Here is a 17784-nt window from a genome sequence, read left to right on the forward strand (position 1 = left end):
CCTCGGGTGGACTGTCTCGTCGCTCCTTCCGCGCCTCCTCTCAACAATAGCCCCCCTTTCGCGCAGCCTATCCGCCTCCCGGGGCACCGGGACGCGTCTCTACTTTTGTCGCTGAAAGCGAAGGCGCCCTAAACCCACCGCCCCTTTACTTTTCGCTTTTCCCACGGGAACACCTGCCGGCTCTTCGCAGTCCGGTTCCCTGCCGAAGGTCCCTGCAGAAGCATTCACGTTTCCTTTCTTCGGCCATTGACAATTCCGAAATCCCGCCCTCCCGCTCGCCGGTTTCACCATTCACAAGTCTCATTCATAGGTTCGCCTGACACCACACCGAGACACACGCGCGCACTCCCCACCCACCCGCTCCCCCCTCTAGCCACACGCCCACCCTCAGCCTCCCCCTCCAACTGAGGGGCACTAGCAAGCGCTGGATGTCTCGCTCCGCTGCCAAGCTGTTCTGATCTCCTTCCCCGGGGCCGAGGCGAAGGAGAGTCCCCCTCCCCGCTTCTAAACAAAGGGATTTAACCGGCGCACGAGGCGAGAGCAGCGGGGAAGGGAGAGGTGGGGGGCGTCTATTCGGATGTGGTGAGAGCTGTGCCTGGCTAGGACTCGGAGGGAACTGCAGAAACGGGGGAAACGGCGCCCCCGGCTCCGGCGAGCTTTTACCATGGGATGCTGCACTGGGCGCTGCACGTTGATCTTCCTTTGCACGCTGCAGCTGGTGAGTAGCAATGCTGCCCTTCGCCGAGGCGTCGCTGGCTTGGGATCTTTTCCCTTCCCGTCAGCTGGGAGTGTTGCGGAAAGAAACCTCTCGGTTCTGTTCTCTCTCTCTCCCCCCCCCCCCCCCGGTTGTGGAGTTAATTCAAGCCGGTCCTTCTTTGGGGGTGGACTTGCCCAGGCGTAATGCAGCGGAAGGGCTAATCCACCTGACGCTCCCTGGGCGTTGCAAACTCTTCACCGGGGTCTCCTCTGCCACTGGCTGGCAATAATGGGGACCGATCCCGATTGCATGCAAAAGGCAGTGTGTGTGTGTGTGTGTGTGTGTGTGTGTGTGTGTGTGTGTGTGTGTGTGTGTGTGTGTGTGTTGGGGCGGGTGTAGGTGCGCGGGCGATTGCAGGCATGACCTTCTAAGTACGATCAACTTCTCGGAGGCAAAGGATGTCCCTAAAGCGAGGCAGCGGGCAAGTCCGGTGTGCTCCCCCCCCTCCCTTCTACCTTTTGATAGCATCTTCTTTTGGCAACCCATTTACCGGCAACAGCAGGAACCGGTTCCAAGCTTCAGCTAAACTGCTGCTCAACTGCAGAGATACTCCAGCCAGCTCAAGAGGAGCAAAGGCTCAAGTGTTCTGCTGGTCTCAGGGTTGCTTGCCTTGGAAGGGGAGGGAGATGTTTGTTGAGCGGCTGCCATTGTCAAATAGATATGCCCAATTGCTTCCCTCTTCCACCCCACCCCCCCTTTGGGTTGGATGTGTCAACCTTCTCTGTGTGTGTGTTATTAAGTGGAGGAAAAGCTTATTTATGGAAATGCATCTCCCACAAAAAGCACTGCAAATAGCCCACGAAAGCAAGTTGATCCTTTTCAGATTGAAGACATGTTCAAATGCTCATGGTGATCCATTGGAAAATATGTATTCATATAATGCAAGGTATATTTTTGTTCTTTGATGTTGCTGACCTCCAGTTGGAAGACAGAGTCCTGGGTAATTTCCTCCCCCCCCCATCTCTTGAGTATCACTGAATATGTCCTATAGCTGCCAGTTCTCTGGATTTTGATTTTCATCCTAATTTAATTTGAAGGCAGCTAAAGTATTGATGTGAAGAAGACGTTTCTTTCCCCTTTCAGAATCACTTATTTAAATATTGTACATTTCTATGGGAATTTCACTCATTTTATTGTTTCAATCTTACAGCTGAGTTTTAGTGGTATTTTTTGATCAATATGAAGTCAAGATGTTCAAACAGTAATCCAGGATCAGATAATGAGTGAAAGGACTCTCCTTTTCTTTTTTTTTTAAAGTCCCTTTGAGACTTCAAAGTGAAACCTCAACTCTGCTGGTGCTTGAGATATTGAGTTGTGTATTGTACTGTCAGGAACAAAAGTGTGATTACAACATATCTGTTGTAATGATAGTTTATTTTCCAATTATTTAAGTGTTTTGAGGAGTCTTTGTTTTATTCACATTTAGAAAAGCAATAAAACCAAAGAAAATGAATGACATAGTCCCTGTTACTTCATTAATAATAGTGGAGGGATAGTTTTGTTCTGAGGAAACTAACTACATAGCTTTAGTTATAAAGTTGTTTAATTTCCTCTGAATAAATGGGGAAAGGGCTTATATAGCAAATTTGCTAATATAAATTAGTGGATTTTCATTGCTTATTTCAAGTGATATAAAAATTAGTAAAAAAAAAACAATTCCTGTCATATCAAAAAGCTCTAGTTTTAAGTTGCTTGCTTGCTTTTAATGTTTTTAGAATACTGCTGACATTTCTACTGATTCATAGTTTATGAACATTTTATGGATTGCTTATTAGTTGTACACCAAAGAATACAATCTTGAAATATTAAGGTTAGGCTGTATGCATTTGGAATTAATTTGGAAAATAAAGAAGTAGGATATTGCAGAAAGCTTTCCTATGGGGATCTTCTTCTAAACTAATATTTTCTCATCTACATCTCTGGAGAGTACCTTGGTTGGAAAAGACCTTAGGGGAATTTTGGCAACATGCAAGGAACTGGAAGTGGACTTTGCACTGATTGCCCATGTCCTCTCTTGACTGATCTTTACACATCAGTATACAATTAAGTGGGATGCGGTGGCTCATTGGGTAAGACAGTGAGTTTGTCGATCAGAAAGGTCAGCAATTTGGTGGTTCGAATCCCTAAGCACCACTTAATGGAGTGAACTCCTGTTACTTGTCCCAGATTCTGCCAACCTAGCAGTTTGAAAGCACGTAAAAATGCAAGTAGAAAAATAGGGACCATCTTCGGTGGGAAGGTAACAGCATTCTGTGCATCTTCGGTGTTTAGCCACTTGACCATGGAAACATCTTTGGACAGCACTGGCTCTTTTGCTTTGGAACTGAGATGAGCCCCGCCCCCCCCCCCTAGAATCAGCAACAACTAGCACATATGTGTGAGGGGAACTTTACCTGTACCTTATACAATTAAGCAGGTGCTGAAATTTCTTCAAGAGTAATAGAGATCACCACAATCACATTAAACAATGAGTATTGTTCTTTAGCCACAGTTTATTGAAAAAGTCAGAAACAATTCCTAATCTTGAAAGAAGTTATCATTCTCTTTTTGCCCCTCCCCATGTTAACATTTTTTTCTTCACACACGTGTGGAGAACCAGGCAACCTATAAATACATATCTGATCCTCAGGCTAACTTCTTGTAGTCCTGAGTCTCATTTCTAAACTTTGTTAAAAGGCATCACATTGCTAATAAGACCTATTTATCTATTACCTGTGTCCTGCAACTTCTAAGACAGAAAAGAAGAGAAAACTAAAGTAAGAAGCTAATTTGATTGTTTCTGTTTCCACACTACTCATATACCCCAAATTCCTGAGTAATTTAATCTAAGGCACAAAAAGGATGCCCAACTCTGGGTAAAAATAACCAGGAAGAAATCAGGAAAACCCTATGCCTTACACCACTATTTACAAATCTCACTAAACCACAACATGTTGTGTTCCATTTAATAAGTTAACTTGGCCCTGCTATTTTATCAGAGAGTTTATGGGGTTAGTGAATAAACTATAATTTGTTAGAGCAGCAGAAGGCCAGTCAAAAACAAACAAACCACATTATAGTGTTGTGATGTAATATAAGGTTACTGCAAGTGTCAGCTCAGATAAAGGGCAAGTAATAATTATTTCAATCATGGCATAAATACAAAAAGTTCACTAATACTTGCAATATTATCTTCTGAATGTTTGTTTGGAAATAAATATTTTATTTAGTGCAGCCTAGGTTGTAATTCTTTGCATAGTACAATGGCATCTCAGTGTGCAATAATATACTATATAAGTTACTGAATGTAGAGCCTTATTTCCAAGAAAAGCTTTCTCAGACAGCTATTAATTTCCATGCAGAAAAAGAGCAATGCAATACACTATTCTAATTACAGTTAAGAATATTTCATGGGAGAGTATCAAAACTCTGAGAATATGATAGGAAAACTGCACAGAAAAAAAATTAACTTTTCCTATGTTTAGCAGCTAACTGAGAAAAAAAAGTGGAGAAACAGTGTTCCTTTCCTTTTTGTGGTAGTGTCAATGGGAATAAAAATAACTGCATCAACTCTAGGGCTGATAATGTTTTTCCTTTTCACTTTGGAATTACTTTAATTAATTGATTGCTAATTAATTGGATCCCAGTACTTTCAAAATACCATTGAGATGAAAAAAAATCCTATGAAGCAGATGGAACCTATTAATGCATTTTTAGAAGTTCTGTTCCCCCACATGGCAAATATGACCCATCTCAAAGTGGTACATCTTACAGAACAGCCTGTGTGGGATGGCTCCTTATCCAACGTTTTTTCTTTGTAATCATCTGAGTTACTACTAATGAGCCAATCATCATGAGAACATGAGTTGCTGACAGGCAATGTTGATTGATTGATTGATTGATTGATTCAGTTTGTATGCCGCCCTATTCCCGAGAGACTCAGGGCGGCTAACAATCAAAAAGGGAGGGGGATACAGAATAAAAATAAAAAGGCAAACACATTTAAAAAACCACAACAGTCATAACCTCGGATGGGGCTGGAAAATTCAACAGCCCCAGGCCTGCCGGAACAGCCAGGTCTTAAGTGCTTTGCGGAAAGCTGGAAGGGTGGTGAGAGTCCGGATATCAATGGGGAGATCGTTCCAGAGGGCCGGAGCAGCCACAGAGAAGGCCCTCCCCCGGGGAGTTGCCAGTCGACACTGGCCGGCAGATGGAATTCGGAGGAGGCCTAGTCTGTGGGATCTAATAGGTCTTTGGGAGGTAATTGGCAGGAGGCGGTCTCTCAAGTACCCAGGTCCGATACCATGTAGGGCTTTAAAAGTAATGACTAGAACCTTGAAGCGTGTCCGGAGACCAATGGGCAGCCAGTGCAGCTCGCAGAGGATAGGTGTGACGTGGGTGTACCGAGGTGCACCCACAATTGCTCGCGCGGCTGCATTTTGGACAAGCTGAAGTCTCCGAATACTCTTCAAAGGCAGCCCCATGTAGAGCGTGTTACAGTAGTCCAGTCTTGAGGTGACGAGGGCATGAGTGACTATTCAAAGGGCCTCCCGGTCCAGATAGGGTTGCAATTGGTGCACCAGGCGAACCTGGGCAAAGGCCCCCCTGGTCACGGCCGACAAATGGTGTTCTAAAGTCAGCTGCGGGTCCAGGAGGACTCCCAAATTGCGAACCCTTTCTGAGGGGCGTATAATTTCGCCCCCCAGGCTGAGAGATGGAATAGCTGGACCATCCCTCGGAGGGAGCATCAATAGCCACTCGGTCTTGTCGGGATTGAGCACAAGCTTGTTCGTTCCCATCCAGACCCTGACAGCCTCCAGGCACTGGCACATCACTTCAACCGCTTCACTGAGTTGGCACGGGGTGGACAGATACAATTGTGTATCGTCTGCGTATTGGTAGTATTTGATCCCATGTCATCGCATGATCTCACCCAGTGTCTTCATGTAGATGTTAAATAGGAGGGGGGACAGGACATCTATGTTGGGTAGCATAGATGGCATAATAGTTTGAGATGCTCCACCACTATATTCCTATTAATCACAAGAGGTTATATTCCTATGAGGTGTCAGAAACTGCAGTGAAATCAGTTGTGTTTGGTGTTGCGTGCATGGGTGGCAGAAGTAGTTATTTGGCTACTACTCTAAATGGAAGCTTCAAGTAGAGGTCCCTAAGTATGTTTTCTTTTTCTTTTGTTTTTAACAGATCATTCTTATAATAAAGCTAGTACACTTATGTGTTGAAAGGAGGCTGGAAGAATATATGGTTGGTTTGCAAAGGGTCCCTAACCTAAGAAAGAAACGGGGTATCCTCAGAGACCTTTATATGATTCCTACTAGCTGGTAATGTTGGAGGGGGTGGAGGGAATGACCCAAGGCTGACTTTCCAAAACAGCTATGTGACTTACGCAAACGTTCTCTGCCAACTGTATCCTATCTGCATAATTGACTGCTGAATCCTGATAAAATACTGACGGGATATAGTAGGAAAACATCTGCATAGGCAATGCTTCCAAACCATTAATTCTTGGGCAGTTCCTTCTGTCACTCAAATGAAGAAGCCAGATCTGTCTGGGAGCTATTAACTCTTCTGTTCTCCTTTGTTCAAGCCAAGAGGATAGGTTCTTATGACCTCCGCCTTTCAAATGTTCATTATAATTCAGGAGTTACTCTAAATGTAACTGCCAAAATAGTAAACAATTGAATATGGCAAGTTTGGTACTGTTCTCTCTGTTAGGTACTGATGTAAATCAGTTCAGTGTTACTTCTGTTTGCTTTGAGCATTTTGTCTGTCATCTGAAAGAGATTTTATAATCAGTTTGAATGTTTTTATTTTATGAATAAGTAATTAAGAATATTAAAAAGCATTCTAAAAGGTTTGATTGTAAAATTAGAAAGCAGAAGTAGCAAGGTAGTTTGTAATGAAACACTAGTTTATAAACAATGCCACATTTCATCAGCCTTTCGTCTAAGGTAATAAAACTGCTACTGCTTGCCTTTCCCAGTGACAGAAATGGTGATATGAAGCCCTGATTTTTAATCCATAGATTATTTTTCTTTTACATTACTTCAGGTTCTAATTGATTCACACATGCAAAATATTAAAAACAACCATCAAACAATACTTCGATTGAACTTTATACTACTTTTCCATTATTTTATATAAAGTGTGACTTCTGTTTATGAGATGTATCGATGCTGCATATCAGTATAGTGTTTTGTGTCTTTCTTTTGCTTAGATTATGAAAACACCACTGGAAGAAAGCAATAATTTGCTGCTTCTAGATTTTTATTCTGATAAAAATATTAGCTACTCACTTTGAATTGTTTCCTGAAATGCTCAGTATCTCTAGTATGATATTGGCAGGCTGTCAGGAATTTGTTAGTAGAACCATGAAAACACAGTATTGTTACAACTAGATTTCTTCTAACAGGGTATGGATAAAACTTGATACAAAAGAGAAATTGCAATATGTTGCTAATATTCACAACAAAATGAGATGCTAAATAATATCCATAGTAAAACTAGTTCATACCTCTGAATGAATAAATTCCATTTCCTTTAATTTATATTGTGACTTTCACCTAGTTTTTAAAATTGTTTTAAATAGCAATCATAGGCTAAACATAACAATACAGATAGTCGTCATTAGTGCAACTGCAACTCTTTGCAATTACAATGGTAATGAAAAAGTAACTGCAACCAGTCATCACATTTATGACCTTTGCACATCTTTAAAGCAAATGAAAGCGGAAGTAAGATCATAAGCACACTTGTGGTTTCACTTAGCAACGTCTTCACTTAACAGTCAAGTTGCCAGTCCCAACTGTGGTCACTACACGAGAACTATCTATACTATTCAAACCATATGGGCACTGCAATGAAATGCCTGCTGCTGAATAGTATACTGGAAATCCTGGGATATGTGTTACCATCTTCATTCAATATGAATTTCAATTTTCATATTCATACTGACCGAAAATTTTAAGATTTTTCCATGGATTCTAACTCAATTAGCATTTATAACTGATTTTTTGGCAGAGGAAACTGCAATCTGGACATTTCTTCTCCTGATGAAGAAATTGGGCAACTGTAGCAATCTAGTAATATTCCTAAGAGATGAATTCAAAAAGTTGACCTGCAAATGGAAAATATGTCATTTTCAACAGATAAACATTTATTGTAGAGCAGGAGTGTCAAACTCACATCACGACGGCATCTTATGACATATTGGGATCCCCCCCCCCCTTCACAAAATTGGGCATGGGAATGGCCAGCGTGTGACACATCCTGCCTGCGGACTGGGAGTTTGACAGCCCTCTCGTAGAGGTTCATTGTTGAATTTCATTTGTTATCTCAGCATATATTTTGACTGGAAGCATCCAGAAAGAGGGCCTTCTTTGCTCTCACCTCCATCCTTTGAAACATTCTCCCTTCAGAAGTGAGATAGGCCCCTATTTCCCTGAAGACCTGGTTTTGCCAATTCACTTGGGGTTCATAGAAGAGTACAGGGGTTGGTTAGTACATTAAAAGTCCTCTTCCTGCCTTTTTAATTGTATTTTATTCTTGTTTTTAACTTACTCCTAACAAAATGTAATATTTATATGATTTTTGTGTTTTAACTGTATATCTCCTAGTGTTGCTCTGTGAGCGAGTTGGGCAATCTCCAAATTTGATAATGAATAAATAAAGGCTGGAATGCAAATAGCTTAATTTTCCACTTTAAACAGGATTATGCCCTAATAAATGTCTTTTCCTTTAAATAGTTGTGTGTAAAATTAAATTAACTTGAAAACAAATTAATCACGTTAAATGGTTCTATGATCAAACCTGGCATAAAATTGTGAATTTGAGACAAACAGTTAAAGTCTGCCTTTCCCAATGATCTTCCACTGAGCTTAGAACATGTTTGGCTTTTATTACAGTGAGTTGAAATTCCTTAACACAATACCACTAGAGGCAAAAGTTTTTAGTATGAACTTGTTCCCCCCTCTGCTGTTTATAGTCAAATGTTTGTGGTTCTCTTAAGAATCTGTACCATATAGCATTGCCAAATCTTTCTGAAAAGCACCATAAAAATCTCTGCTATCCAGTATGAACTACAATCTCTGCATAATTTTTAAATTCATGAATATATTTAATTGCCAGCAGCAGAGATACAAATCTAGCAAAAGAGTATGCTTTAGGAAACATTTTGAAGAAACCGAGAGAGATGACTAAATTTACTCAGTCTCTATTAATTTTTGGATTTGATTGTAGAAAGAAAATTCAATCTCTTATTTTGTAGATAAATAAGAAATTATAGGCTCTTTTTGTTTTTGCTTACATTTGGTTTTATTACATTCCTTAAAAGTACTCTTTTGTGGTGTTAACTAAACTAAATGATACTATTTCAAAAATACCTTTCAAACCTTTTAAGATGTTGCAACAGTTCATTGATTTTATATTTCAGCATTAGAGAGAGGCTTATTGTAAAATATAAAATCATTCTTCTGAGAATGCTGTTACCATTGATCATACATATCATCCCATATTACAAGTAGTCCTCAACTTACGACCACAATTGAGTCCAAAATTTCTGATGCTAAGTGAGAAAGTTGTCAAGTAAATTTTGCTCCATTTTATGATCTTTCTTGCCATAGTTGTTAAGTGAATCACTACAGTCGTAAGTTAGTAATACAGTTTTTAAGTGAATCTTAAAAGACGGTCACAAAAAGGACACTGCAACTATCAACCTCACTCAAGCGACCACACTCAAATCACCCTACCTCAGATACATTATACAAAGATCTCACTCTTTGGAAAAGGCTGTGATGAAAGTTTGAAGGAAAACTTGAAGGAAAAGAAAAGAGGACAATCCGCATCAATTGGATAGATTTTGTTACGGTTGCCATGAGTGCTCCATTAGATTAGGGATAGATACTCATGGAAAAATATATCAATATGGTTGCTATGAGTTGAAAACTTAATGGCACATAAATCAATTAATCAATCAATCAATCAATCACAAAGTCTCACAGTTAAATTTAACTCCTGCTGATTTTATGAACAGTCAGGTTACTTGATCAAATGACAGAAGTAGTTTTCTAATCTATTTTACAGTAATGATATTTCCTTATAATCTTCATTCTAACAACCAGACCCAACTCTGCTTAACTTGTAAGGATCAAGATTGATTAGGTGCTGCCACCTAACTGAATTTATTTATTATCTATTAAAATATATTTATAAGACCATTCTTATTATATGTAAAATGGTTTGCCGATGATGCATTTTATTATATTTTGCAAAGTTTATTATGGGTTAGACTAACATGAGCTTTACAACTCAGCGGTGTGAATCAATATATATGAGGCAATGCATTATGCACTGATATTAAAGTTGCATTTTATATATGCCCACTAAAAATAAATTACTGAACTGAATGATATTTATTTCAAATGGATATGTATAATACTGAACTGTAATCTTCTCAAACTAGAGAATAATATTGAGTAGGAAATTAAACTGAATCTTAATTGGGTTTGCTGCATTTCCCCCCCTCTTGTCCCTCTTTTGCTTTGATTTTGATCAGACAAGTAGGTTAAGTATTCCCAAACTAACTGGTTTATTCAGATAAATCTAGCATAACGATATATCACAGGGGAATGTTATAGCAGGACTTTTCAAATACTTTGTTGAAGCTAAGAATTCAGACTGAAGCAGACCGTTTTCTCAACAATTGGACAACTTTGGATAATATGCACATTATTTCTTGAGTATGGTGGGAATATATTTAGGTATTTAAAGCACAAATCAAGAGTCCCTGTCTAATCCCTGTCTAACAACTCAATGCTTTCTGATACATTTCAGCTCTTCACTTGAAAAAAAGGAGGGACATACTAAGTGCTTGAGCTTTCCAGGGTGAGGCCTTAACTGCTGCAGCCATGCTGTTGGTTGGGTTGTATTAAGTGCAGATACTGTTAGCTATTAGGTGAAGTCACTGAACCACTAGGAGGCCAGGCGGAAAACAGTGCTTTGTCTAATCTAAAAATGTTGCAGTTAAGCATTGCACACAAAGAGAGAATCAACCTTGGGGGAAGACTTCTTTCACACATATTGAGCCTGCCACCATTTACTATCTAGTTTTTCACTGCTGTGAGGGTTTCATTTTGTAGTGTTTCACAGATATTGATGCTATGCTGAGTATGTCAGGTCATCTATTATTAAACCGTCAGCAATTTTGCCTGACTAAAAATGTGTTTTTATTATTCATACTCCTTTTAACCCTCTTGTCAGCTCACAAGTCTCCAGGTGCTTTATTGATATGCTTGTCCAGCACAATAATGTTAAATACTCAAGATTTTTTTTTTACTATGCATACAAGTTTATTGGTTTTATGACTGGATCCCACATTCTGATCTCATCCAATTATATAATTCCAAATGCTTTTTGGATGAAATTGTACTCTGCATGTCTAATAGAAAAACAAGTTGAGAAGGGGGGTTTTTTTGGTCATCCCAAACAGGTAATGTATCTTGTCACCTCACACAAAGTCAATGTATTTATTAAATGGCAAATTCATATGTCATAACCCTAAAAGCCGCTTCATACAGCAGTTGTAATGTGAAAAATGCTATCTTGCTAACTCTTAAAATAGCCATAGTTGCAGCCAGAATATATAGCACTGAAAGGGACAATCTACTTGTGAATGTATTTGTTAGATCTGAGACCAAAATAACAGCTATGGAAATATATTTCTGATGATTACTGTAGCTAAGGAATGGTGTTTATGTTCTCCTTTTTTACAAAGATGTTCAAATGGACTTTGCTAAAATTATATGTACATAAAGCTTTTTTCTAACATTTCAGAAAAAGCCACATTAAAGTTTACTTGAAAAACTCTTGATATGACTTATCAAAAGTCATTGCTGAACCATTGTCTTTTTTCATTCTTAATGGCGTTTAAGGCTCAATGGCTAATACAAAGAAGCAATAGAAAAAATGGAATGGTTATAAATGAAAATTATATTAACTGGACTTGTTTTTTACATTATAAAATTCAAGGGAATAATGCCAGGTTGGTTTGTCATAAAAGTCCAAATTGTTTTTATTTTGTATTTATTACAAAATTGCATTGTATTTATTATTAAATAAGCTATTTGTACCATTTGTTAGACATAGAGATATTTCTGGAACAGCATGTTGTGGTCCGCTGGCAGCCTGTGGAGCTGGCAGCAGAGTCGGACAGTGAGGAGGTTGGAGAGGAACATGGGTCAATCTCTCTCCCAGTCTCAGTTCTCAAAAGAGTAAGTGACCAGTGTCTTTTGGTGTAAGTTTGATCGCCTTCATTTATTGTAATGTGAAGAGATATAAACCTTTTCTGGTTTTTCAGAATATAACATAAACGGACTGGTCAGATCAAGAGATATATTCAAAGAGACATTTATATTTTTAAAAGTAACATGCTTAAGAGAAGACTCTACCCCAGGGTGTCAAACTTGTGTTGTCATGGCATCATCACATGACATATCGGGACTTTTTCCCCCTTCGCTAAACCAGATTGGGCCATCATGCAACGCATCTGGCCTGTGGGCTACAAGTTTGACACCCCTGCTCTACCCTAATGTTAGAAGATTTGTAAAGTCTAGAGCAGTGATGTCAACCTTTTTGGCTCCGAGCGCCTAAAAGATCATGTGGAAATGCACCACATTGTGGGCGTGCTTTGGAAAACTTCTGGATTCTAGCACTCACACGCACCCGACAATTAGCTGGCAGGTGTGCATGCACAGGCTGGTTTTCAGCACTGCCATGTGTGTGAAGGGATCACGCTCTGGAAAAGCCAAACTTCTGGGTTTTGGCATGCAGGTGCACTCAACAATCAGCTGGCTGGCACTCATGCACATGCCGGTTTTTGGCACTGCTGCATGCGCAAAGGACAGCTGATCATCATGTGTGCATGCATGCCAGAAACCTGGGAGACAAACAGGCAAGTTCACAAGTGCCGGGTAACATGGCTTCTCCTGCCACTTTGGGCATGTATGCCATAGGTTCACCATCACAGGTCTAGAGTCATTGTCCACTCTTAAAAGAAATCAAACTCTTAGCATTTATAGTTTAAACATTCATACTTGTACTATTCCCCCCTTATTTAACAGAATGCACTCAGTGATGAAACTTTTACACCTATGTCAGCAAACCAAAGAAATGTCTTTTATTTAATATTCATTTTTTAATATTGATCCTCATTTCTACCATAGACCATTCTAATTTGAAAAGTTAGTTTCTCTTCTGGCCTCATCTCCAGAAGGTACTGTATGAATTCTGGGGAGCAGTTCTCTCTCCATTCACAAATTTGAGTTGGGAAGAGATTGATGGAATCAATCAATTAAACCATGTGGATTTCAATTAATAGTAATACCACCATACATTGTGCCTCAACTGTACAGCTTTCACATTTGGAATTCAGACCTATGTGTAAAGATGCAAAAGAACTGTGAGGGGAGTGGCAGCAGTGCAGTTAAAAAAAATACACTCCACCAACAGTATCACACAACAGGGTAAAGTTTTGCACTTGGGGAACCCTTAAGAGAAGGAGATTTTTGTTTAAAAAAAAATGCCATCTTTTCTATCATTTCAGATTGCAAGAGATATGACTAGATATTACAGCAATTGCCTGCTGAACATTTATCACATGGAGCCCTGCTGAAAGGGCATGGAAGGTGCTCTTGAAATACCATGGCAATATCATACTGCATTCAGCTTTGGGCTGTCCAGTATTCTAGAGGTTGCTAGTGAACACCTGCCTTCGTTAATTATTTTATATTTATTTCCATTAATGTGTTAATTTAATTATGGAACTAATTATGGAACTTGAGAGACCGCCTCCTGCCAATTGCCTCCCATAGACCCATCAGATCCCACAGATTAGGCCTCCTCCGAATTCCATCTGCCGGCCAATGCCGGCTGTCGACCACCCGGAGGACGGCCTTCTCTGTGGCTGCTCTGGCCCTTTGGAACGAGCTCCCCATGGAGATTCGGACCCTCGCCACCCTTCAGGCCTTCCGGACAGCCGTTAAGACCTGGCTGTCCCAGCAAGCCTGGGGTTGAGTTCCCCCGCCCTACTCGAACTGTTGTGCTTGTTGTGTCTTTTAAATTGTTGTATCACTGTCTTGTTTGTCTTACTTTTCTGTATTTGTTCCCCTTCCCTTGGTTTTTTGTTCACCCGCCCTGAGTCCCTTCGGGGAATAGGGCGGCCTACAAATCAAATAAATACCAAATACCAAATACCTAATACAATTGAAACAATTGTTCAATATGTGTGAGAAAATGGACTGTATTCTGTTGTGGCCTGGCAGGAGCTGTTGACCACCAGGTGGTGGCAGAGCATTGGATCAGAGGGAGTGTTCAGGGAAACACTTGGGAGTTGCTGCAGGATGCACCCCGTCGGAGGGTTACTCGACGGAAGGAACAACTGAGTACTTACAGGAGATGATTGCAAGCAGCTGTTGCTCATCCTTTCCTGAGTATAAAGAGACTGCTGGTGCCATTCCCTGGTTGCAGAAATCAATGTTCCGTTCCTGTTCTAGTGATTGTTCTTGTTCGCGTTCACAAACCGAGAGAAGCCAACTTGGATAAGTAGGTTTGGTGGAAGAAGCCTCTTTGCAGTGTGTGTTTGTTTATAGGACTTTTATCTCTTTGTTTATTTGGGCTTGCAGCCAACAAGAGCTTGGACTGATTAAAAGAAACCTTTTTAGTTACATGGCTTTTGGCTTTCATTCTTGGACAGAGAAGGGGGGTCAGAACAGATTGACGTCTGCCAAGACAAACCTCCATTCTGTTTACAATGGAGCAGCTCCATGCTGAGAATGCCCAGCTGATTCAGCAGATTGCAGTATTGGCTGGTCAAGTTTCTCAGCTGCAGAGCTGCAAACCTCCCCCCCCAAGCCATGGAGGAAGTGCCCAGTGGCTATGCCGGATAAGTTTGATGGAAATCAAGCCATGTTTGCAGCGTTTCTGGGACAATGCCAGCTGTTCCTGAGTTTGAGCGTGGAGGACTTTCCCACTGATCGGACGAAGGTGGGATTTATTATTAGTTTGCTCTCAGGCACAGCTGCCCATTGGGCTACACCCTTGTTAACCCAGCCTAGCCCTTTGTTGGATGACTTCCAGGGTTTTTGTCAGTATTTTAGGCTGATGTTTGAGGATCCCATTGAGGGGAAAACAGCAACCAGACGTCTTAAGTCACTGCAGCAGGGGAGTGGTTCATTACAAGATTATGTGAATGAATTCTGGCTGCGTAGCCAGGATTCAGCGTGGAATGAACCAGCTCTTATGGACACTTTTCAAGACTGCCTGTCTGATGACTTACAGAATGAACTGGCGAGGGTGGACAGGCCACCGACATTCAATGCCTTGGTTCACTTGTGCCTCTGGATAGATGCCCGGCTGCAGAGGCGGAGGCCTCGCCGTGCATCCCAGGAGACCACTAGCATGCCGGTTCATCAAGAGACTGCAGTTGAATGGGAGGAGCCCATGGAGTTGGGTGCTGCCAGACCCCGAGCGTCAAGCACGAAGATGGACAGATGACGTGCTGAGGGGTTGTGTTTTTACTGTGGGGATCTTGGACATCTGGCTGGGAGTTGTCCCAAGAAGAGTAGGAGGGTTGCGCAGCCTGCGGCCTTCCCTCAGCAACGAACTATCGTGTTTTAGTTACGTGGCTTTTGGCTTTCATTCTTGGACGGAGAAGGGGGGTCAGAACAGTATTCTATATACAGTAGCATGACCTCATACACATTCACAGTCCCATTCCTACCAGTCTCTTTCACTTAATCAATGAAGAGAAGTAGAAGATAACAGGAATTGGGGGGAGAGGGAGAGAGAAGCAGTTTGTTTTAATTTATGAGACTAGGGAAAATTAAAGGGAAGGGAAATGATACAAAATAATAAGGGGAGTGAAATAAGCAAGATTAGGTAAACACAAAGACATGCAGGAAGATTAAGTCAGAAATAAATAGGGTGGTATTAAAATGGATTTGGGAAAATGTACTGTAGATTCATATGCAAGAAGAAAATTAACTAGCAAGGTCTAAAACAAAAAGAATAATCTCTCTTCTCTCTCTTCAAGCAGAATAAGCTGCAGAGCAAGCAAATCCTAATAGACATAGTTAAAAAAAATAAGACACTGATAAGCAAAAGAATATGCCACCGTAAATTTAATGAGATGGTAAAACTTTAATTTTCAACAGTCCATCATACTACTCAAGCTCTCCTTTTAGTATGTCAGAAAGAAAGAAAAAAATAGTTCTAGTGATCATATCTAAGAGAACATAATCTATAAACAGAGCAAAAAGAAATTTTTGTGATACTTTTTAAAGCTTATGTATATGCCCAAAGGAGAACCAGTCTGATCTAGTGGTTAAAGCATCAAGCTAGGAATCTGGTGACCATGAGTGGTCAGTGGTGAAATTCATTTTTTTAGTACTGGTTCTGTGGGCCTGGCTTGGTGGGTGTGGTGTGGTTTGTTGGGCATGGCAGGGTAAGGATACTGCAAAATCTCTATTCCCACCCCATTCAAGGGGAAGAATACTGCAAAATCCCCATTCCCACCCCACTCTTGGGCCAACCAGAGAACTGGCCTTTTATGGTTCTCCGAACTATTCAAAATTTCCGCTACCGAGTCTCCAGAACCTGTCAGAACCTGATGGATTTCACTCCTGGTCCTAGTCCTGTTAAGGCACAAGGCCTTTTAGCTAGTCACTTTCTTTCATCCGAGGAAGGAAGAAATGATAAACTACTTCTGAAAAACCTTACCAAGAAAACTGTAGGGCTTGCCCATCCAGGCAGTCTCCAAGAATCAGATGATTGAATGGAAGGAAAAAAAATATTCCCAAAGACATTTGTTGATATTTTAAAGGTTTTCACTTTCTAGCTGATATTTGGCTATAAAGGAAAGTCGGATATTTGAAAACTTTCAACCTTTAGTCTTTTTTAAGATTAAGAACTGAAATGGCAGGGATTATTTTTAACAAAGTAACGTATTAGGGATATAATTTACTGTGCCCCCATATTTTCCTATTGCTCATTTTTGACAGGGCTGTTACTGTTTTCCCCTGGTGTCATCTCATGTTATTGAAGTGGATGAAAGATCCACATTAAAAAAAAATCTAAGCAGCTACCCTGAGATTCTGTTAGGGGATTATGTTATATAATGGGAGTTGTAAGAAGTCCAGTTTCAAATGTCTAAATGTCCATTTAGTATTTTTATCCTGCAGCGTATAAGCTTATAGTTGTCTAAATTAATTTTTTAAACACTTTGTACAGATGTATCAGCTGTTGTATGCTTTAAAAAATAGAAAGGAAACAGGAAGTAAGAATACTCTAAGCAAATCTGTCACTAAGATGCAATGAAAACAGCCCTTATGGACTTATTGTAAAAACCTCCTACTCTTTCAAAGTTAGAACTGCCTCCAAGTTCCCTTATATGGCATCATCATCATCTCTTTCCTTCTAATTTTTCTTCAAAGCCCTTACTTTCCAAGAATGTATAGGAATAGCCCTTAATTTTCACAATTAACAGTTACTAAAATGACTATGGGCAATTGTTCTGACCCCCCCTTGACGGCTCGTTAACAAACGCAGACAATTAATCTTAAAAGGACTTTTCTTTATCAGTTTTCAGTTCAAACTGGCTTTGAGCCCAGAAATAACATAAACATAAACATTACTCTCCGATAAGAATTCAAAACAAAAGCTCTTACAAACGCAGCCCTTCTTCCACCGTCTCCATGGATCAGATTTACATGAAAACACCAAAGCATTTATCCAAATGTAACAGGCATAATCACGAGTAATAAGCAAGCAATATTGTACCAGACACGGAACACACGAAGGAACGAATGAACGTATGTTGACTCCAGCAACTGGGGCGTGGCAGCATCTGTCCTTTTATCTCCAAACTTGCTTCTAACCACTCCCAGCTGCCTAATGGATCTTGATCCTGAAAAAGCTCTCAGCAGAACTGCTGAATCCCCACACTGAATTTTGTATCCTGAAAAATCTCTCAGCAT

At 40.4% G+C, this 17784-nt stretch overlaps 1 protein-coding gene across 1 annotated transcript in view; it reads left to right on the forward strand.

Moving 5' to 3' along the window:
- The first annotated feature begins 664 nt into the window (after window positions 1-664).
- Window positions 665-17784, forward strand: part of NKAIN3 (sodium/potassium transporting ATPase interacting 3) — a 185165-nt gene continuing 168045 nt past the window's right edge. The window contains exon 1 of the mRNA XM_032223153.1: window positions 665-718. Within this exon, the coding sequence (XP_032079044.1) occupies window positions 665-718 (54 nt within the window). The remainder of the gene's footprint in view (window positions 719-17784) is intronic.

The sequence above is a fragment of the Thamnophis elegans genome, chromosome 8 (assembly GCF_009769535.1).
Source record: "Thamnophis elegans isolate rThaEle1 chromosome 8, rThaEle1.pri, whole genome shotgun sequence".
NCBI classification, from domain to species: domain Eukaryota; kingdom Metazoa; phylum Chordata; class Lepidosauria; order Squamata; family Colubridae; genus Thamnophis; species Thamnophis elegans.